General features: G+C 42.5%; 2 protein-coding genes across 3 annotated transcripts in view; one reads left to right on the top strand and one right to left on the bottom strand.

Moving 5' to 3' along the window:
• NUP85 (nucleoporin 85) overlaps positions 1–1371 on the bottom strand; it is a 40179-nt gene extending 38808 nt beyond the window's left edge. Inside the window, exon 1 of the mRNA XM_047707288.1 lies at positions 1345–1371. Within this exon, the coding sequence (XP_047563244.1) occupies positions 1345–1356 (12 nt within the window). The 5' untranslated portion in view covers positions 1357–1371. The remainder of the gene's footprint in view (positions 1–1344) is intronic.
• Positions 1372–6083: 4712 nt separating this feature from the next.
• SUMO2 (small ubiquitin like modifier 2) lies at positions 6084–19436 on the top strand. 2 transcript variants are annotated; one of them, XM_047707326.1, is made up of 4 exons: positions 6084–6247; positions 7845–7976; positions 14367–14438; positions 18779–19436. In XM_047707326.1, exons 1-4 carry the CDS (start codon positions 6227–6229, stop codon positions 18839–18841), a joined length of 288 nt encoding a protein of 95 aa, XP_047563282.1. In that variant the 5' UTR covers positions 6084–6226; the 3' UTR covers positions 18842–19436. The 2 variants fall into 2 exon arrangements, with proteins under 2 accessions (XP_047563282.1, XP_047563281.1); XM_047707325.1 differs by lacking the exon at positions 6084–6247 and adding an exon at positions 6640–6826.
• The last annotated feature ends 3138 nt before the right edge of the window (positions 19437–22574 follow it).

Consider the following 22574-nt stretch of genomic DNA (forward strand, 5'->3'; position numbering starts at 1 on the left):
TGCTGAGACTACGAAGATAAGAATAGCAATGATACCTGCCTTCAAAAAGGTCCTTACAGAGCCATCCTCTAAGTCATGTGTGTGCAATATGTATATTACTACATAGTGATGTATGGTATTGTGATGTGGGACAATATTTCCCTACAGTTATACCCCAGCTGACACATTTAAAGTGCAATATAGCAGGTTCTTGGCTTTGGCTGTTGGCACTATCTTGAGTCCCATCTTTGCCATGACGCAAAGATAGAAAGCTGGAAGTTTTCTATAATATCACTGTTCTGCCTCCAGATTTCTGCAGTATTTAGGCATTCAGTATTCAGTGTTCTTTTTTTTTTTTTTTTTTAGATTTTATTCATTTATTTGACAGACAGAGATCACAAGTAGGCAGAGAGAGAGAGAGAGAGAGAGGAAGAGAAGCAGGCTTCCTGCTGAGCAGAGAGCCCAATGTGGGGCTTGATCCAAGGACCCTGGGATCATGACCTGAGCCGAAAGCAGAGGCTTTAACCCACTGAGCCACCCAGGCGCCCCTTAGTATTCAGTGTTCTTACAGTGTTCACACACATAGCTCAAGGACTCAACTAACCTTTGTTAGAATGGGAAGGAAATTTGATGTTATAAACTACACGCTTTAGTTGTCTGTGTTATAAATTCAGTTATGTGTTTCTTGGGGTTTTTGGCAAAGACTTAAAGCTCTAAATAAGACTCTGTGATTTGGGGTGCCTGGGTCTGAAGCCTCTGCCTTCAGCTCGGGTCATGATCCCAGACTCCTGGGATCGAGCCCCGCGTTGGGCTCTCTGCTTGACGGGGAGCCTGCTTCCTCTTCCCTCTCTCTCTCTCTGCCTGCCTCTCTGCCTACTTGCGATCTCTGTCTGTCAAATAAATGAATAAAATCTTAAAAAAAAAAAAGACTCTGTGATTCTTGTTTTCCTACTACTTGTAGGAATATTGTTTTTTCTTTGGCAGCTGGCCATGAGAAGTACCTTCTGGCAGGTTTACCCTACCCTTACTTACCTTTTTACACCAATTATTGATATTTAATTAGATTTCTAGAGGAATGAGGCCTTTCTTTGCCCAAGTTCCTATTCAACCCCCCCTTTTTTTTAAAAGATTTTATTTATTTATTTGACAGACAGATCACAAATAGGCAGAGAGGCAGGCAAAGAGAGAGGAAGGGAAGCAGGCTCCCTGGTGAGCAGAGAGCCCGATGTGGGGCTCGATCCCAGGACCCTGGGATCATGACCTGAGCCGAAGGCAGAGGCTTTAACCCACTGAGCCACCCAGGCGCCCCCCTACTCAACCCCTAATGGTGAAAACACTCACCACACAGCTCTCCTCCTCACTTACCACTTCTCTCATCCTCAGGATCCAAGAACTATGCAAGGTGTTGGGGATAAAACTGCAAACAAGACGGACAGGTCTCTGCTTTCATGGAACCTTCATTCTGCCAAGAGAGTACAAACAAAAATTTAAGTCAAAACAATTCAACTGGTGCTCCTGGACTATTCTAGGATTTTTTTTCTGCCTGTTTTTTCTCTTCCTTGCATAGGGATCTATATGTGGTTCCACAGGAACTAAGCACTGGGCTCTGAGTTGGAAAGCCCGAGTTCCATAGGATTCTGGCTCTGCCACTTCAAGCTGGGTGACCAAGTTGGCCAACCTCTCTATGTCTTATTTTCTTCTTCTGTAAAATGGGGACAATAATAGAGGTTTAGTGAGGATCAAGGGGTTAGCACAGAATCCCCAGATAATAATCACTCGATGAAAATCTGCCATTGGGGGTGCCTGGGTGGCTCAGTGGGTTAGGCCTCTGCCTTCGGCCCAGGTCATGATCTCCGGGTCCTGGGATCAAGCCCTGTGTCAGGCTCTCTGCTAGGCAGGGAGCCTGCTTCCCTTCTTCTCTCTCTGTCTGTCTCTCTACCTACTTGTGATCTCTGTCTGTCAAATGAATGAATGAATGAATCAATCAATCAATCTTTGGGGCAAAAAAAAGAAAATCTGCCATTGTTGTCTTCTGTATCTGCTACCCCTTCTACTTTTTACTCTAAAGCATCCTCTTCCAGTGCACAGCCACCCCCTTTCCCTCCCCCATAAAAATGATGGGGGGGGGGCCTGGGTGGCTCAGTCCTTAAATGTCTGCCTTTGGTTCAGGGTATGATCCCAGAGTCCTGGGATAGAGCCCCACATCAGGCTCCCTGCTCAGCAGGAAGCCTGCTTCTCCCTCTCCCACTTCCCCTGCTTGTGTTCTCTCTCTCTCGCTGTCTCTCCTCTCTCTGTCAAATAAATAACTAAAATATATTTTTTTTAAATGATGGAGGACAAGCTTAATGTTGGGAAATTTCTATCTTTTCACATTTTTTTCCCTTTGGAAATTGTAAAGAGACTCTCGTATACAACTTTAGCAGATCCCCTAGGTTCAGCTCATAGAATTCCAGTCTGCCATTGGAATGTACTATATTTTTTCTTTTTTAAAGATTTTATTTATTTGAGGGGCGCCTGGGTGGCTCAGTGGGTTAAGCCGCTGCCTTCGGCTCGGGTCATGATCTCGGAGTCCTGGGATCGAGCCCAGCATCGGGCTCTCTGCTCGGCAGGGAGCCTGCTTCCTCTTCTCTCTGCCTGCCTCTCTGCCTGCTTGTGATCTCTCTGTCAAATAAATAAATAAAATCTTAAAAAAAAAAGATTTTATTTATTTGAGAGGGAGGAAAAAAGAGAGAGAGCACACAGGCAGTGGGAGTAGGAGAGGAAGAAGCAGAATCTGCTGAGCAGGGACCCTGATGTAGGGTTCGATTTCAGGACCCTGGGATCATGTCCTGAGCTGAAGGCAGAGGCTTAACAACTGAGCCACCCAAGTGCCCCTGCCATTGGAATATATATTGCTCACACATTTGAATATGTTAACTACTTTTTATAGGAGTTCCTCCTTTGCCTGAAGGTGATTTTGTAATTTAGCATAACTTTGGAGAGGAAGGATACTGTAAGACACACCTGTCGCCTAAAAGCTAATGACTAAACAACCATTTGATTATTGGAGACTCACATATATTAATCAGGGTAAGTTTAACAGGACATATTCCTTTTTGATGGTTCTCCAGTCTTATCAGGCTGGGAAGGTATGTGATGGCAACAGAAGACCTAGGTACAGGAGAGCAAGGATAGCTTCTCTCTTTCTTTCTCTGTAGTACCTGGCATAGCACCCAGCTTGTTCATTCCCTGGCATACAGTAGAACCTCAATCAACACTACTTGCCAGCTGTGTGATATTGGGCAAGTTATTTAACTCCTTTGACCCTCAGTAGCCAATAAATACTACACCTACTTGGAAGGGTTTGTGTAAGGAGAAAACGAGCTAATATTAGTAAAGCCCCACTCAGTGCCTGACGCCCAGAAGTTGGTTCTCTTCCCCTTTCACTTCTTGTGTATTTCCTACCCACCCCTGACCTGATTATAAGTTACTTGAATCAGGGACTTTGCCCAATGCCTAGCATGTGACCTTACACATAGTGATAGCTTCAATTTATTTACTCACTCAGTGAATCTTTGAGTACTTACAATGGATGAAAGCTTGGAGTTGATAGAGAGCTGGCACATTCAGGAATCCCAAGTAATTGAATATGACTGAAGCAGAGATTTCCAGGAGGAAATGATGAGAAAGAGCTAAAATGGTTAGCCTGGATTAACTCTCAAAGGGCTCTGTAGGCCTTATAGGAATTTTGGACTTTACCCTTCAAGGCAGAGGACTGCCAATGAACCAAGGAGTGGCAAATTTTTGTTGTTGTTGTTTTTACTTTAGAATGGTTTGTGGTTCTCAGACCAGTGTGTGTTAAGAATCATCAGGTGGGAAAAAAAGAATCATCAGGGAAGCTTGTTAAAAAGGGGGGATTCTAGGGTACCTGGGTGGTTCAGTTGTTTAAATGCTGGCCTTCAGCTCAGGTTATGATCCCAGGGTCCTGGGATTAAGTCCCACATCCCTCTTCCTCTCTCTGTGTCTTTCATGAATAAATAAATAAAATCTTTCCAAAAAATGGGGGATTCCAGAGCCACACTGCCCAAGAATATGCATTTATTTTCTTTTATTTTCTTACAAATATGCATTTAAACTGGTACTCTAAGGGCACCCATCTGCCTCAGTTGGTAGAGCATGCAACTTTTTTTTAATCTCTGGGAGGTGAGTTCAAGTCCCATGCTGGGAGTAGAGCTTGCTTAAAACAAAACAAAACAAAACAAAAACAAACAAACAAAAAATGGTACCTCAGATGCTTCTGAGCCACTCAAATATACAGGCACAAGAGGAACTTACCTTACAAAAACAATAACAAAACAGGAGGCTATTGCAGTAGTCTCGGGGTAAGCTGACTTGAATTTAGGCTTCCCCTGCCCACCCTGATTAATCGGCCTTCCTTGGCCTGTCTTTCATGTAGGGCCTTAAGCCTCCTCTTCCCCATGAAGGATCAGCCGGAAGTCCAGCAAATGCAGATGGGCTCGGAGACCAGACAGAGCCTGAAAGAGAAGCAGCTAGATTTGGTAGGTATTTAGAAGGTGGAATAGACTGGACTCGGAGATCCATTGCATGGGGAGGTGAGGGGGTGAGGGTGAAGAAGAACAAGATCAAGGAAGCCCCCTGGCTCTCCGGCCTAGAGGAGCAACAGTTGTAATGGTGTGCCATTCAGTGAACCAAGAACTCAAAGGAGAAAGGCAGTGGGTTCCCAGAAGGTGAAGTGAGGAATTTTAGTTGAGATTTGCTGAGTTTGATGTGCCTCTGGGACATCCAAGTGGGGATTTTCACAGGTCGGCTGGATTTGTGGGTTGGATGCTCAGAGCAAGACCTAGTTTAGAAACACATATTTGAGAATCCTTAGCTAATAGGTGGTGATAGAAGGTGGGTGAAATCATCCCAGGAGAGGGAACAGAATGATAAGAGAAAAGGATCTAAAACACAACGCATGGAACATTTAAGGGAAGGCCTGAGTAGGAAAAGAATTGCAAAGGGATCAAGGACAGGCCGGAATCAACAGCCCAAAGTCACGGACAGGGGATTCCGAGGAGTGAGGATTGGGGAAGCACACTGGATTCCGCACAGAAGTCTGTGGTGACCTTGCAGAGAGCATTTCTAGGGGAGCTCCAGGGACAGCACCAGGCTGCAGTGGATTGAGGAGGGAGTGGGAGGTGAGGGAGTGGAGGCAGCTGGCATGGACAGTTTTTCAAGATGTTTGGCCAAGAATGGAGCAAGATATGTTGGTAACTTAAGAAGGAAACAGAATGGAGAGAGGCCTTTTCTATGCTAAGGGAGGAGTGGAAGAAAGCATAAAGACGAAGGGAATAATAAAACCTACCTAGAGTAGCAGGAGGAATCCACTGCCTTGAAGTCAGGACTGCTCCTAAGACAGGAAGGACCTACTTCTATTTTTTAACCTGACCGATTGGTCTGGAAGCTCCATATTGGGTGGTTCACTGTCAGGGATCCTGTTTCCTCTTGGAGGCTGGGACCCAGGCCATGAGTAAGGAGTTTGTAGGATGAACATTTTTTCCTCAGCTAGCAAAGTACGGATTTACCAGCAAGAAAGGAGTAGGCACCGCACTGAAGCAAGAGCCAGGTGGGAAGCGCTTTGAGGCTGAAGCTTTGAAATTCAGAGGATGAGAGGCTGAGTGAGTGTGATGTTCCTCCAACCATGTAGAAAGCTGCATTTGGGCCACCAACAAGAGGGTTTCTTCCCCAGAACCTCATGCTAAGGCTTTGACTTAGGCTCCCCCTTCCTGCTCTAGTCAGTCTGCCTTCTCCAGCCTGAGTCTCAGGTCTAGGCCTCAAGCCTCCTCGTCCCCACCGAGGACCAGCTGGAAGCCATTTTGATTAAGCTCCACCACAGAAGGAGGACAATACAGCCCCGCCCAGAGCCAGGCGCGCCCCCGCGGCGGGCCGGGTGCGCGTGTCCGCGCCTCTTCCCGCCGGCCTGGCGGGCGCCGGGCCCAGGCCGGGGCGGTGCGAGGCGGGGGGTGGGGGTGGTTATGTAAGCGTTGCGCGCTCCCGCGAGGCGGCAACCAATGGGAAGCCCCGGCGGCTCGTGCTCGCGCACGCAGGGTGGGGGGAGGGAGCGCACGACGTGCGCGCGCCCTCTCCCTCCTCCACCGCTGCCGCCTCCTTCTTCTGCCGCTCCTGGTGCTGCTTGTGTGCTCGTTCGGTGCGGACCTGGTACCTCTTTTGTGAAGCGGCAGCTGAGGAGACTCCGGCGCTCGCCATGGCCGACGAAAAGCCCAAGGTGAGCTCGGCGCCGGCTCCCTCGGCTCCCTGCGCGGTCGGGGTCACGGCGCGGGCCGGGGTCCGGCCTGAGCCCGCCGCGGGCTCCCCGCGCCTTCCTGGGCCCCCCACGGGGCCGGCCGCGGCTCAGGCCCGGGCGCTCCGCGCCATTTTCCTCCCTCCCCTCTTCCTCCCTCCCGCGCCGGAGGAGGCCCCGCCGCCCTCCCCCGCCCCCGGCCGCCTCGGAGTGCGCGCCGGGCGCGAGTAGGGCGGGCGGATCGCAGACGCCCGCGGCCCCACCGGCCGCGAGCGGAGCTCCTCGGGCCCGGCCAGCCGGGCGCGCGTGCGGAGGGGCGTTAGGGCGCGCGGTGTCCCCACCCTCCGCGGACCCCGCGCGGAGCAGTGGCGAGTGTTGCCGCCTCCGCGGTGGCGGGGAGTTCCCTCCGCTCCCGGCTTTCCCCTCAGAGATGGGGGGCTGAGGGCATCTGGGGACCCCTGCCCCGCGCCGCGCTGGCCTGGCGAGGGCTCGAGGAGAATCAATGGGCTGCCGATGGGTTCCCCATCGGGCCGTCGTGAAGGGTCTGGGGTTCCGGGATTCCCGGGGAGTATTTCCCACTTTCCCGGCTTCGGGGTCCCCAGGGGGCTGGGCAGGGGCTTTTCCGTTGGTGCCAGATCACCCCTAACCTGCCGAGACCATGCGGTTTCGAGAAGTTGCAGGCAGAGGGAGAGCAGAAAGACTTGGTCGGGCTGAACTTTTTAACGCGGGTTTTGAGGCAGCGGGAGGCTCTTCCCGTGAGGACTGAGGTTCACACTTCTTCCTGGCACACGGGATATTGGTAGGGTTTGTTCTGTGACACCCCCTGCCCCTTCCTTTCTGAAGTGACTTGGGGGCTACAGAATCCCATCAGCCCTTGATTTTGGCGAACTTCAGGTTGGGTGGAAATCTACGAGGAAGACTTGGAAGAAAACGGCATTTGACCCATGACAACAAAGGGGAGGGGAGAATAAGAGCCCTTAACTGAAAATAAACAAAAGCGAGGCTGCTAATAGAGGCGATCAGGAATAGTGGTTCTGAGTTATTACCGCTGCTTCGGAGAATCGGGGGATATTCCTCAGTGAGGTTTTTTTAAAATGTGGTTGAGATATGTTATTAAACTGAGTTTAGTAACTTTTTAACAAGACAGTTGTAATGAGTTTTCAGTTGCAAGGTCTAGATTTTTATCTGTGCGTTCTGTATTTTATAAAGAGAAAAGATGGTTATTTTAATCTTTTTAAGGGAAATGATATATTTTGGGGGGATAAAATATGTCATTTTAGAAAATTCAGATACAGGGGTACCTTTCAGTGCATTGAGTGGGACCCATCTTTAAAAATCGATGGTGATCGCTGCCGGTATTGCATGTAGTCTGCTTTTCTGTTTCTGTGACAGCTATTTAATATCGTTGCTCCAGGATTTTCCATCTTTCAGATTGATTTCAGCGGCTGAAAACAGCTGTATACTCTTTTATCATAGAGAATGAGAAACCTGTTGATTTCTGAAGCAAGTTGGGCTGCTGCTACTTTAAAAGGTGTTTGTTTTTCACATTTTCCAAATTATACTTTTATTTTTCTTTCAACAGGAAGGAGTCAAGACTGAGAACAACGATCATATTAATTTGAAGGTGGCGGGGCAGGATGGTTCTGTGGTGCAGTTTAAGATTAAGAGGCATACACCACTTAGTAAACTAATGAAAGCCTATTGTGAACGACAGGTGAGGAACTGACATATGCACTTCCAATAAAACTTATTAAGAAAAACTTAATTTTCTTGAGAATAGAAACTAGACTGGCATAATATAATTATCTTTGGTTGAATGAATGCATTTATATACTTCACATATCAGTTCTGTCCTACGCTTGGTATGTTGATGCTTCATGAAAACCCTTAGGATGGTTTGGTTAATATTCTGTATGATTCTAGTCCTATGCCAGAATTCATCAAATTATAGTCACAACATGCAATTTGTTCCCCAGGGGACTTGATTCTACTTTGATAAGAGAATAAGCATGAACTTGATAAAATTTCATCTCAGGCTCTTTTTTAATTTTTTTAATCCATTTAGAATTTGTATCCTGTCAGAACAGTTTGTTTTGAGCATTTAAACCAATTTGGATATAAAATTAAATTGTGAGTTTAACAACATTGCAATTTTCCTGAAGCATGTAAAATTGTAGTATTTTCTTAACTAATGGTAGAGGTCAAGAAATTTAACCTCCTGAGTCAGGCAAAAACATTCCTATGTTATAGGGACACTTGCGTTTTACTCAGAAATTAGTAAATGGACAGCAAGAAGAGGAAGTAGAGATGAATAGATGCTGGGAGGTGAATGCAGGGTTTAAGACAAAGAAGCTTCCTTTTGTGAGGTTGAATCTGTAACAATAAAGAGGTAACTTTAAAGATGACTTTTGCAAGTCTAACAAAAACTCTGATACCTTTATCAGTTAATAATAACCTGGTAGAAGGTTTTTTTGTTTGTTTGTTTGTTTGTTTTAATTCAACTCTGAATGCATACCATTAAAGTTGGGAAAGTCATTCTTTTAGACTAAAACAAGTTGTCTGCAATGCAAATTGCCTTAAAAAATAGGCTCAAAATAGAGTAAGACTTAAACCTGTAGAAGTTGGAAAAAAAAACAACTGTGGAAGTTGGGAGATTGAGTTTGAGCTGATACTTGTTGGACTTCCTGCATGAGCTCTAAGGCCATTTGGAGGAAACTGAAGATAAACTTCATTTTGAGATTGAAGCTTTATTTTATGCATAATTTATTTGTAATAGAACACTGTGCTTATAGGATTCTTTTAGCTTCGTATGTAAACTAATCCTATAATTCCTTAAAAGATAATGATTTTCAGTGTATCTTATTTGAAGAATTTTGGTAAAATTCCTTGGAACAACTAATAAATATGTACTTCCTACTTGTGCTAAAGAATTTTTTGCTCTAGCATCTTCCATATTTGAACACTAGCGCCCCTTCAGGTTACAGGGGAATTTTAAAAGGTAATCGTCTTGTAGAACTTTCACATAGCACACTTCTTACAAAGTAGAAACTCATGCTTAGATTTAGTGGTTTTCAACAAAGTTCTTAGCATATCTTTTTACCAAGTTTTAGATTTTAAATCGTCACACATTTTTTAAAGAGTCCTATTTTTCAAAACTTAACATGGAAACTCAAATGTAGAGCAAAGTTGAAAAAACTTTACATTGAATACCCATATGCTTACCACCTAGTTTAACCATTAGCATTTTACTAGACATATCTATTGATAACCTCTATTAATCCTAAAAGTTCATATTTAAGTCTTCCTTTATTTCCTGTAGGGGCCCCAAAGGATCTTTTTACTTATCTGATACTTATCAGATGCCTACCATGTGATGGGGCATCGTACTGTGCACCAGAAAAACAAAGACATATAGTACATCCCATATGGAGATTGTCTTTACAAGCACCTGGGTGGCTCAGTTGGTTGAGCATCTGCCTTTGGCGCAGGTCATGATCCCAGGGTCCTGGGATTGAGCCCCGTATCAGACTTTCTGCTCCTCGGGAAGCCTGCTTCTCCTCTCCCCCTCCCCTTGCTTGTGTTCCCTCTCTAGCTATGTCTCTCTGTCAAATAAAATCTTTATTTAAAAAATTTTTAAAAATAGAAGAAATTGCTCTGTAGGATTGAGTTAGTGGGTCAATCAAGAATTAGGCAGTTTTCCTGGTATGTTAAAATTTAGTATATTACTCATGTAAATAAAGTTTTTCTTGAATTTTCTCAGGTTTAAGTTGACTAAACTGGGGCCACTCTTAATTTGCACTGGGGGAAAAGCATTGGTAATCCATTAAAAATATAATTCCACTGCATATCACTTGGAATGCAAATATAATTTGAAGATAAGATTCAGGAAGATATGGAAAGATTAGTTCCCTTTTTCTTTTAAAGATTATTTATTTATTTATTTGACACAGAGAGAGAGCGAGATATCACAAGTAGGCAGAACAGCAGGCAGAGAGCCCCATGTGGGGCTCAGTCCCAGGACCCTGAGATCATGAACTGAGCTGAAGGCAGAGGATCAACCCACTGAGCCACCCAGGTGCCCCTCCCCCCATTTTCTTTTTAGGTGTGGGTATAGCCTCTCAAAAGTCTAGAATATTTACTTAATTTAATTTGCATAGCTAAAGGGTTGTTGTTTTGTTTGTTTTGGACAGTTGAGGATTCTTGACTAAGGATTTCCTATCAAGATTAATTGAATGCTCATATTTATTTTCTAATGAACTCAATTGGATCTTTGGAGGAGTTCCAGTAGCTGTGTGATAGGCATCTCAAAATTGCATGTGCAAAAGACTTTTTTTTTTTTAAGATTTTATTTGACAGATCACAAGTAGGCAGAGAGGGAGGAAGGGAAGCAGGCTCCCTGCTGAGCAGAAAGCCGGATGCGGGGCTCCATCCCAGGACCATGGGATCATGACCTGAGCCGAAGGCAGAGGCTTTAACCCATTGAGCCACCCAGGCGTGCCCCCCCCCTTTTTTTTTAAGATTTTATTTATTTATTGAAAGACTCTTGATTGTGCTCCTAGAAATCTTTTTCTCTGGTATCCCCACTCAGTAAATAGCGCTATGTTATATCTAGTTGGGAGGTAAAAACCTTGGATCATCCTTGATGATGCTTTATAACTCCTATAAAATCCATCAACAAATTCTGTTCTCTATTTAAACCTGTGCTGTTCAGAACAGTAGATAACAAGCCATGTGTGACTGCTCATCTCCTGAAACATGGCTAGTCCAAATTAATATGTGCTGCAAAGTGTACAGTATGTGCCCGATTTTGAAAACTCATAGTGGGAAAAGTAAAATATCTTAATTTTTCAAATGTCAATTACATGTTAAAAGGATTTTTAACATATTGATTTAAAACATTAAAATTTTACCTGATTTTAATGTGGCAATTAGAAAAATTAAAATGATGTGTAGCTCACATAATAAGATTTCTCTTGGATAGTGCTGAGCCCTTAGCCGTTTTATTCCACTCCTCGTTGATTACTATCTTTGGAGACTTTTCTGATTAATTCACAGTGCTTCTGCTCCCATCACTCGGTCCTCTCACTGTTTTTGTTTTCTCTATTGATCACTGTAATTGCCCCTCCATTAAAATGTAAGCTACACGAGCGTAGGGCCTTTTTGTTCACTGTTTCTCTAGAACTTAAACTAGTACCTGATGTATATATGAGTGTGTTCGGTAAATGCTTATAAAGTGATAGCGAACATTCAAGCTGCCTCCAGAAGTTGGGATGTAAATAAATTTTCTGTTCACAAGGTAGAATTGAGTTTGCCCTCTTTGGCTGAGGGCATACTGTTCCATTCTAGTGTGCATTTACTATAACTAATGATTTCGTGGAATGTTAAGTGGCTTTAGAGAGCCCAGACTGATTCATTGGTTTAGTCCTGTTCGGTTTTGTGAAATGAAGAAGTAGGGATCCAAAGAGATACCCTCACACAGCTCTTCTGTGGCACAACTCTGAAGCTGAAGCTCAGAGATAAGATTTACTCAGAAGTGGAACCCAAATACTGGTTTCCAAATTCATTGAATTTACGTGGTTTATGGAATCTGAAAGGCAGGTCTCCTGAATTTGGACGTTTGGTCTGTAGCAAAATAAAACATTTTATTGATGAGGAAAAGCATGCAAACAGGTAGTAATAAAGGAATATGATGCCTGTTCTGGCCTTGTGTTTTTTTCCCTTCTTGCTTTGAACGGCCATGCCATTGATGTTAGGACCTTACTTATGGACATAGAGGAAGAAACCAGCATATGGCTTCATATTTTGTTAAAGCAATGGGTCTTCAATGGAGTGTTTCTAAATGTGTAATTAGTAGTTAATGGCTTGGCATTTAATTCATGGTTGCTTTGCATAATCACAAATTAAATTTGGATGTCATGAGGAATGAATTAAGGTTGTGTCCCCTATCTGGTCCGGGAATCACATTCTTTAAGACAAAGGCTAGTCTGAAAGTGGTATGTGTCACAGGCTAGCGTGTTCAAAGTAGGTAATACAATCTTGATGTTAGGGGTAGTTTTAAAGACAGACTTAATGAATCCATGTTTAATAAAGGAATACAGGAGTCAAGTAAGTATTGAGCACTTTGTTTCAATATTCTAGTCCTAGGAACTCAGTTTAGTTGAAGCAGGGATTTGTGTAACAATAGTAACAGTTTGTGGTATGAGGACGATACAGGAGTGATTTTTTTTTTTTTTTGGTAGGGTGCTTCCTAAAAAGCTCTTTTTCCAGTCAGTATATTTACAGCTTATGTCCATAGAGACTTTATTTTCCCATCTTGTCTTTATTTGGCTGCAGTTGCCAGCTTTGCTCCTTTCCCCTTTTCCCCACTCCTATGTCAGGTAGGTAATGATTAGTGAAACACTGGAATCTGTTTTGCAGAAGGGGCATGCTTAAGCTCATTTATCTCCTCAAATACATACAAAAATTTCTTGAAGCTGAACTTGTAATTTTAAAATTTCCTTTTTGTAATAAAGCTGCTCCTCAACTTAGTAGGCTTTAGATTTATTTTAAATTGATTTATTTTAAATAAAGCGAAGCATGGTAAGGTAGGTACTCCTTTTCATCCGTTTTATTCCATCAGTAACCTATCCATCAGCACCTACTGTGTGCAAGGAATGCAGTATGTAACCAAGACAGTCAGCGGTTCCTATCCCTCCTGGAGCTTGCTTTTCAGTGAGAGGTTGACAAATAATCATTGCTGGTCTGGGTAAGTACTAAGAAGGAATTTAAAAAGCAGGTGGTTCTTTTGAGGTATCCACGTTTTTAAGCTTACATGCTTATGGATGGTTTTAGGACAGTAATGGTGGAAATGCTGTTTAGCCAAGGGTTGAATTCTTGTGGCGCGCCTAACATTGTGCTTGGTTACTCTTGCTTGGTGATAGGAATTGTTTGGATAGAAATGAAGGTTAAGTAGCTTTTCTTTTCTTTTTTAAGATTTTATTTATTTGAGAAAGAGATCATGAGAAGGGGCAGGGTCAGAGGGAGAAGCAGACTCCCTGCTGAGCAGGGAGCCTGATGTGGGACTTGATCCTGGGCCTCCAGGATCATGACCTGAGCCACCTAGGCATCCGAAGCTTAAGTAGCTCTAAGGCAAAATTTTAATTGTTACATTTAGGTGACTTCCAGTTTTCATTATTAAGGGTGGGTTTTTTTCCCTTTTTGAGAGCTCTTTCTGCAATGGAGAATGTTGCTGTGCATATATGTTACTTTAAATTTCAGTATGTTGGGGCGCCTGGGTGGCTCAGTGGGTTAAAGCCTCTGCCTTCGGTTCAGGTCATGATCTCAGGGTCCTGGGATTGAGCCCCACATCAGGCTCTCTGCTCAGCGGGGAGCCTGCTTCCTTCTCTCTCTCTGCCTGCCTCTCTGCCTACTTGTGATCTTTGTCTGTCAAATAAATAAAATCTTAAAAAAAAATAAATTTCAGTTATTTTTCTACTCATTTAAATGCAGTTTGACTCAAGCTATGATCTGTTCAAACTTGGAGTAGCTGTGGTCTCAAAGTAATACACCTTTTTTAAAACGACCCTTTAAAAAAAAAAAAAAGATTTATTTATTTGAGAGAGTGAAAGAGTAAGCTGGGGACAGGTAAAAGGAGAGGGAGAGAGAATCAAGTAGGTCATGACCTGAGTCAAAATCAAGATTTGGCTGCTTAACCAACTGAGCCATCCGGGCACCCCTAAAAAAGACCTTTTGGTCATTTTTCGGGCGCCCAGGTGGTTTAGTTGTTTATGCGTCTGCCTTTGGCTTAGGTCATGATCCTGGAATCTGGGAGAACGCCAGAGATTCAGCCTCCTGGCTCAGGGGAGTCTGCTTCTCTCTCTTCTCTCTCTCCTCCTGCTCCTCCCCCAGCTTGTTCCCTCTCTCAATTAAATAAATAAAATCTTTAAAAAAAAAAAAAATCATTCTTCCTAAGAAGTTCAAACATAGTTCAGAGGATGTGAAAGTCATGCCAAACCACATAGAAATGTGAACATGTTGATGATCATTTATTTAGGTTTAAATATGCATATAATTTTAGTTCTTAGTGTTTCCTTGCATTCTTAACTGCTTTTAAACTCTCTTGCAGGGTTTGTCAATGAGGCAGATCAGATTCCGATTTGATGGGCAGCCAATCAATGAAACAGACACACCTGCACAGGTAAAAATCTCTTTGTGCTAATTAGAAAAGTCAGTGTGTTTTGTGATTTGCTCAGCAGCCTTGTTTTTATTTGTAGACTTTTAGACATTGGAGTAGAGTTTTTCACCAGAGTGCAAAACTCTGAAATATCATGAATATTAGTATTTCATCAGGAAATGTTAGTGGTTTTTAAATATCCAGTTACCATTTTGTAAAGCTGACAGGTCATTTAGTTAATTTAGTCTAATCTTTCCCATTGCCAGCACTATTTGGAGACAATACTTCAGAATGCTGTTTTTGTCGCCACAGCTCTTGATCATGCTCCAGGTTCCCAGCAGGTGATTGGTTGGCTGTAGACCCTGAGCATTTTCACTTCTCATGCTGACTTCTCTTTCACCAGCCCTTGTGAACTAAAGGGACCTTGGGGGCTCTAACTGGAAGTCTCTTGATGGTTTAGCTTGATCAATAGGGTTTTTGATAATAGGTGACTTTCCAAAGCCTTTTGCAAAAGGTGATGCTGTCTGATCCCTTAATCTATTTTTTAATTTTTTTTAAAGATTTTATTTATTTGAGCCAAAGGCAGTCGCTTAACAAGACTGAGGCACCTAGGCGCCCCTCCCTTAATCTCTTTACGAGTCACTTTGCAAGGGATCAGCTGGGTGGTCTTCTGTGGCAAAAGCTCTTCATATTTGTTTCTTTTTACTCTCTGAGATTCCACTCAAGACTTAGTTTGGGGAAAAAAATATTTTTATAGAAGTTTAAATTGAAGCTTGTCTACTTTCAAATGTTTTATCAGTCCATAAAAACTAGAAAGTAATAAATATGGTATGAGTGAAGCAGCCTATTCTGGTTGTGTTTTAAAAATTTGAAATGTCGGGGCGCCTGGGTGGCTCAGTGGGTTGGGCCGCTGCCTTCGGCTCGGGTCATGATCTCAGGGTCCTGGGATCGAGTCCCACGTCGGGCTCTCTGCTCAGCAGGAAGCCTGCTTCCCTCTCTCTCTCTCTCTCTGCCTGCCTCTCCGTCTACTTGTGATCTCTCTCTCTAATAAAAAAAAAAAAATCTTTAAAAATTTGAAATGTCAAAAAAAAAATTTGAAATGTCTGGGTTGTAATTGAGGAGAGAATGTTTTGAAGTAATTTCCCGAGTCTCTAAGAAGCAGTTATAGTAGATAGCCACAAGGAGGAGCTGCGTTCTCTTGGTGAGTGAGAGACAGGAAAGACACTTCTATCCTTTGAGGCATTTCAAGTTTCACTGTAAAATGTAACATCCCTGGGGTTTTATATCAATAGATAGGCTGAAGACATGTTTTGATGGTTTAAAAAGAATAGAAACCTATTTACACTAAACTCGGATGTTTAGAATGCATTTGCTGTCTTTTGATGCTCTCATCTGCCCCCAAAACCAAGTTCTGGTCTCTACATTGCTGGCTGCGAATATTAAACTGCGAGAAGGATTTGTTTGGAACTGCATTATGAAATTTTACGTTGAAAGTGGACTCAAACTCCTTTGAGTATTTGGAATTGAATTTGCTGTAGAATGAAACTGATTCATTTTAGAATTATTCTCCCAATGTTTATTAAATAGAATTATATAAAATAGAATATCTTGGGGTGCCTGGGTGGCTCAGTGGGTTAAGGGTCTGCTTTCGGCTCAGGTCATGATCTCAGGGTCCTGGGATCGAGCCCCAAATCGGGCTCTCTGCTCAGCGGGGGGGCCTGCTTCCCCATCTCTCTGCCTACCCCTGCCTACTTGTGATTTCTCTCTGTGTCAAATAAATAAATAGAATATTTAAGAAAAATAGAATATCTTAATGACCATTTTTAATAGTAATGTAATTATGTGTCCACATTCTGTTAAATACTCTCTTCGACTCATTTAATTCTCATAACTGAATGCTATTTCATTTTACAAAGAGGGAATTGAAACTTAGTCATTAACATTTTATTTTATTTTAAAGATTTTTTTTCTTTTTTTTTTCTTTTTTTTTTAACATTTTATTTATTTATTTGAGAGAGAGAGAGACAGTGAGAGAGAGCATGAGCGAGGAGAAGGTCAGAGGGAGAAGCAGACTCCCCGTGGAGCTGGGAGCCTGATGCGGGACTCGATCCTGGGACTCCAGGATCATGACCTGAGCCGAAGGCAGTCGCTTAACCAACTGAGCCACCCAGGCGCCCTTATTTTAAAGATTTTATTTATTTATTTATTTTACAGAGACACAGTGAGAGAGGGAACACAGGTCGGGGGAGTGGGAGAGGGAGAAGCAGTCTTTCTGATGAACAGGGAGTGTGATGTGGGGCTGGATCCCAGGACCCTGGGATCATGACCTGAGCCAGAGGCAGAGGCTTAACCCACGGAGCCACCCAGGCGCCCAAGTCATTAACATTTTAATGCTATGGTCCTACTTTAGTGTTTTTGAACTTTGTTGGAAATGATTCTGTTTCTTGTCTTTAGGTACCCAGGGTTCTTGTTTTGTATTTTGTTTTTTTCTTCCCAAATTACCAGTTGTTTTTTTTATTTTTTTTTTTAAAGATTTTATTATTTATTTATTTGACAGACAGAGATCACAAGTAGGCAGAGAAGCAGGCAGAGAGAGAGAGAGAGAGAGGGAAGCAGGCTCCCTGCGGAGCAGAGAGCCCGATGCGGGACTCGATCCCAGGACCCTGAGATCATGACCTGAGCCGAAGGCAGCGGCTTAACCCACTGAGCCACCCAGGCGCCCCCCAAATTACCAGTTTTTAGAACGTATTTTTTTGGGGGTAATTATCAGCATAATAAACTGTTACAAAGGTTATTTATTTTACAGCGCTGCCATATGTACCAAGATTTTGCTATTCTGGTAGAAAGGATGGTTGTTTTATGTATGGGTAGTGAGTCTTGCAAACTTGGTTTGTGAGTAGCAGTTTAAAATTTAAAGTACTTTCTTAGTAAGTCTGTCCTTATATGTATCTCCTCCCTTACTGCACAGAGCTAACTGCCGTGCTGTTTGTGCGCATGCACGCACACACACACACACACACACACACAAAACTTTTAGAAATACAAATATAGTCATACTATAACCAATTTTTCTGTCTCTTTTTTTTGTTTTTTGTTTTTTTGTTTTAAGATTTGATTGAGCGTGAGCAGAGGGAAGGGGAAAAGGAAGAGGGGGAGAGAGGATCCCAGGCAGACCCTGCACTGAGCCCAGAGCCCAGCTTAAGGTTGGATCTCACAACCCTGAGATCATGACCCAAGTTGAAATCAGGTGTCAGGTGCCCAGCTGACTGAGCCACCCAGGCACTCTGCTACCTAGTTTTTAAATTTGTTTTTAGCCTAATATTGTATCTTAGGGATAGTTCCATTTCTACACATGTAAATATGTGTGGTGTTTTATGTTAAGAGTGTACCACATTTCTTTGAGTTTTTTATATTTAGGTTATTTCCAGGGTTTTGCTCATCTAAACAACATTGCAGTGAGATCCTTTACACGTATCATTTTTATTTTCGTTTATTTTGTTTTTATATCATTTATTTTTATCATGATGAATTATTTTACCTTTTTTTTTTTAAGATTTTATTTATTTATTTGACAGATAGAGATCACAAGTAGGCAGAGAGGCAGGCAGAGAGAGAGGAGGGGAAGCAGGTTCCCTGCTGAGCAGAGAGCCAGATGTGATGGGATGCAGGGCTGGATCCCAGGACCCTGGGATCATGACCTGAGCCAAAGGCAGAGGCTTTAACCCGCTGAGCCACCCAGGTACCCCTATTTTACCATTTTTACAACCTTTTTTTTTTTTTTTTAAAGATTTTATTTATTTACTTGATAGCCAGAGATCACAAGTAGGCAGAGAGGCAGGCAGAGAAGGCAGATGCTTAAGCAACTAAGCCACCCAGGCACTCCCAAGCTTTTTCACTTAAAAACTAAGCTTTCGGGGCACCTTCAGTGGGTTAAGCCTCTGCCTTTGGCTCAGGTCATGATCTCAGGGTCCTGGGATCGAGCCCCACATCGGGCTCTCTGCTTAGCAGGGAGCCTGCTTTCCTTCCTCTCTCTCTCTGCCTGCCTCTCTGCCTACTTGTGATACCTGCCTGTCAAATAAATAAATAAAATCTTAAAAAAAAAGGCAACAACTCCCACCCCTCCTTTCAAAAACAAACCAACCAACCCCCTAAGCTTTCTATAATCTCCATATAAGGAAGACCAAGTGAAAAATTAACTTAAACCGAAGACTATTGCTACATTAAGCTGTAGGAGGTCTACAGTAATGAACACTGGATTTGGGTGGAACTTGTGGAGTTTTGGGGGTACTTAAGTCCTAGAGTTAAAAATCTTAAGAGCTGATAATCAGTGGCCTTCCATTTGTTTTTCTTCTCTCATATGCCAGTTGGAAATGGAGGATGAAGATACAATTGATGTGTTCCAGCAGCAGACAGGAGGTGTCTACTAAAAAGGAAACCTGCTACTTTACTCCAGAACTCTGTTCCTCCAGACCAAGAAGACATTCTCAATTAGAAAGCCGCAATTTGGTTCCACCACATCCTGACTACTACAGTATAGTTTTCTCTATTCTTTCATTTTCCCCTTCCCCATTCCTTTATTGTACATAAAGTAACTGTGTATGTGCACAAGCATATTGCATTTTTTTTTAACTAAATGGCCAATGGTATGTTTTGATCGACATCAAATGGAGATGGGATGGGGGAAAATACTGCTTCTGTGAAAATACCCCCTCTCTCCATTAGTGGCATGCTCAGTCAGCTCTTATCTTTATATTCCAGTAAGTTATTTTGCTCTCACTGTTTAACAAAAAAAAGAACAACATAAAAATCCTTGCATACCTTGTTCGATTGGAGAATTTTAATGTTTTTCATTTATCATTGTAAAACCAAGGACAATTTTATAACTTTTTTGTACGTAGCTGTTACATGTAGGGCAATCTGTCTTTAAGTAGGGATAAATTACTCTAAAAGAAATGAATCCTAGATAGTTTTCCCTTCAAGTCAAGCGTCTTGTTGTTTAAATAAACTTCTTGTTTAAAATGAGCTGTTTTCTTTATTCTGAAGAATATTGAGAAGCTTAGAAAAAAAAACCATGAAATGAGTAGGCCTACTAGAAGTAACATTTCAAGGAAGACAAAGCTACATTGCATTCCTGACAGACTGATACAAAACAAAGAATAACAAAGTTTATAAGTGACTAGCAACTAATGTTACAGCCTCTTTGTTTAAAAAGCTTAGGCAGTTCCAAATATGCAACTTTACTAGCAAAAAAAAAAAAAAAATTGGGTCGTAATGTGGATTTATTCCCAAATATTCTTTTCTGTAACCACTACCTAGCAGAATGGGTTAGTACATGCAGCTAAGAGAAAGTTATGAATTTGCTAACTGCTGATAAATCACTTAAACATGCTAGCCTCTTTTGGTGAATAAATATTCCCTGACCCAAAATAGAGTCTTTGTTCCTTGAGGATGTTGAAGGCCAGTAAATATCCACAGATATCCACTCTTAGAGCCTTAAATATGCAGGGCACCACAGTTTTTAAACCCAAATGTATGAGGAAGGGTAACAGCTATAGAACCAGTAAATAGAATCTTAGAGCTGGAAAGACAGATTCCCTAACTCTAACCCCTGTTTTAGAGATAAGGAAGCTGAGGCCCTGAGGGTTGTTACTTGTCACACAGCTAGATGATTGTGAAACTAGGACTAGAGAACAGGTCTGGTGCCTGTTAATTCAGTTCTTCTGTATTGGTTCTCAAGAAACTGAATTTCCACCCCTGCTATTCACCAATGTGGCCTTTTGGGATTGAGTCCCCATGTCCTATCATGCCTTGTCATTCACTTAGTTCACTCTACCACTGTTGCAGTATGGTTTGGTTTGGTTTTGTCTTTTACATCCATTTTTATGGTGAATGAGCTTCCCTAGACAGCAGGTGTTCTGTAGGTTTTTAAAGTTTTCTTTATTGAAGTAATCTCTACACCCTGTGTGGGGCTTGAACTCATGACCTCAGGATCAAGCATTGCATGCTTTTCTGACAGCCAACCAGGCTCCCCTATTCCATAGTTCTTTCGCTCTGTATATATGAGTTAATCTCGAACCAACAACTTTTATTTTCCTGTATGTATAGTGTTACCAACCTCCGTTTACAATTTGTATTGTGCACCTGTGTGGGAAGGCTACCACCCAAGAAATCTTAGATCAGGTAAGTGCATGTCTCTTGAGATGTTGTACTAGGTACTGTTGAATGGTGGACTTTGGTGGTGCCCTAAAAATTAAAAATTAGGATTGAAATTCAAGCTAGGGAACTTTATTATATAAAGGGTCTTGAATTGTATTCTTCTTTAATTAGGAGTTTACTGATTAATGTCTGAGCTTTTGCCATATTGGGGGGGAATATAAACTTTATAGTAGGAAAACCTGTTAGAATTTTAAAAAGCCAGAGGAGAAAGCATGGAAAAGGCACTGTTTGGTAATGTGTGTTGTAGCTTATTAATAGTTGGGTCAGTGTATAACTACCACTGTTGTTAAGTATTCTTCATTGTTCCCGTTTCACTTACCTTGTTACCATAAAGACAGATTTTCTATGCAAAAACTTAAGGAGCTTTTTTTTTTTTTTTAAGGGTTTTTTGTTTTGTTTTGTTTTTTAGTAATCTCTACCCAGAGTGGGGCCTGAACTCATGGCCCCAAGATCAAGAATTGCCCACTCTCCGGGGCGCCTGGGTGGCTCGGTGGGTTAAGCCTCTGCCTTCAGCTCAGGTCATAGGGATCGAGCCCCGCATTGGGCTCTCTGCTCGGCAGGGAGCCTGCTTCCCTTCCTCTCTCTCCGTGTGTGCCTCTTTGCCTACTTGTGATCTCTGTCTATCAAATAAATGAATAAAATCTATTAAAAAAAAATTGCCCACTCTCCCAACTGAGCCAGCCAGCTCCTCAGCTCCCTGAGTAGTGCTCTTTTTTTTTTTTTTTTTAAGGATTTTATTTATTTATTTGACAGAGATCACAAGTAGGCAGAGAGGCAGGCAGAGAGAGAGGGAGAAGCAGGTTCCTTGCTGAGCAGAAAGCCCGATGCGGGGCTCGATCCCAGGACCCTGAGATCATGAGCTGAAGGCAGAGGCTTAATCCACTGAGCCACCCAGGAGCCCCTGAGGAGTGCTTTTTTTTTTTTTTTTTTAAAGATTTTATTTATTTGTCAGAGAGAGAGAGGGAGAGAGAGCAAGCACAGGCAGACAGAATGGCAGGCAGAGGCAGAGGGAGAAGCAGGCTCCCTGATGAGCAAGGAGCCCGATGTGGGACTCGATCCCAGGACGCTGGGATCATGACCTGAGCCGAAGGCAGCTGCTTAACCAACTGAGCCACCCAGGCGTCCCATGAGGAGTGCTTTTTAAAGAACACTTGGAAAATAAGTGAATTGTTGAAAATGCTGGAAGTAATCTTTGCATTTTAATTTTTTTTACCTTTGGTAGGGAGGTTCAAATGATAGGAGTTATACTTGCATTTTGATTAATTGTTGGAACAATTGAACTGAACTCTTTCTGGCTGCTCTCACATTAATATCCCCATATTTATATCCTGAAAGTAGGAAATAGTGTCTAAATGAACACAGTTCTGTACAGGGAAATGAGAGAATTTTTCTTCCGAAGCACCCCTCCTATTCATCCACACTGCTTGAGGCCAAAACAAAAGGTATTAGCAACTTTTCAGAAATAGGAGTGTCAAGTTGGTTCTTTTTTTTTTTTTTTTTTTTTGCTTGTTCATGTTTTTGTGGAAATTACTGTAACCTGATGATCAGTTTATTTTCTTATTTAAATTCGATTAGCCAACATACAGTATATCATTAGTTTTTGACGTAGCGTTCAATAATTCATTAGTTGCATTCTAACACCTCGTTTATATTCTCCCGAAAGGGGATGATATGGAAGGGAAGGTGGCGAGTAGCAGCATAGAGGAGAAATGGTAGACTTTGGTCAGAGTGTGTAGGGCTATAGGAGATTGTGCCAGCAGGAGCTCGGTGGGAAGTGGAATCCCGGACAGGAGGGAAGCCTGTTGGGGCCCTTGTAGGCATTAGGGTGTATTGGAGAGGGCCAGCTGTGCTGGTTCGGGTTATTTTTGAGTTCAGATATTGCTGCAGTGATTCTGGATTGTGGTTTTGCATTAGAATCCCCTGGTGAGCTATTAAAATCATACC

Source organism: Lutra lutra, chromosome 16 (genome assembly GCF_902655055.1).
Source record: "Lutra lutra chromosome 16, mLutLut1.2, whole genome shotgun sequence".
Lineage (NCBI taxonomy): Eukaryota > Metazoa > Chordata > Mammalia > Carnivora > Mustelidae > Lutra > Lutra lutra.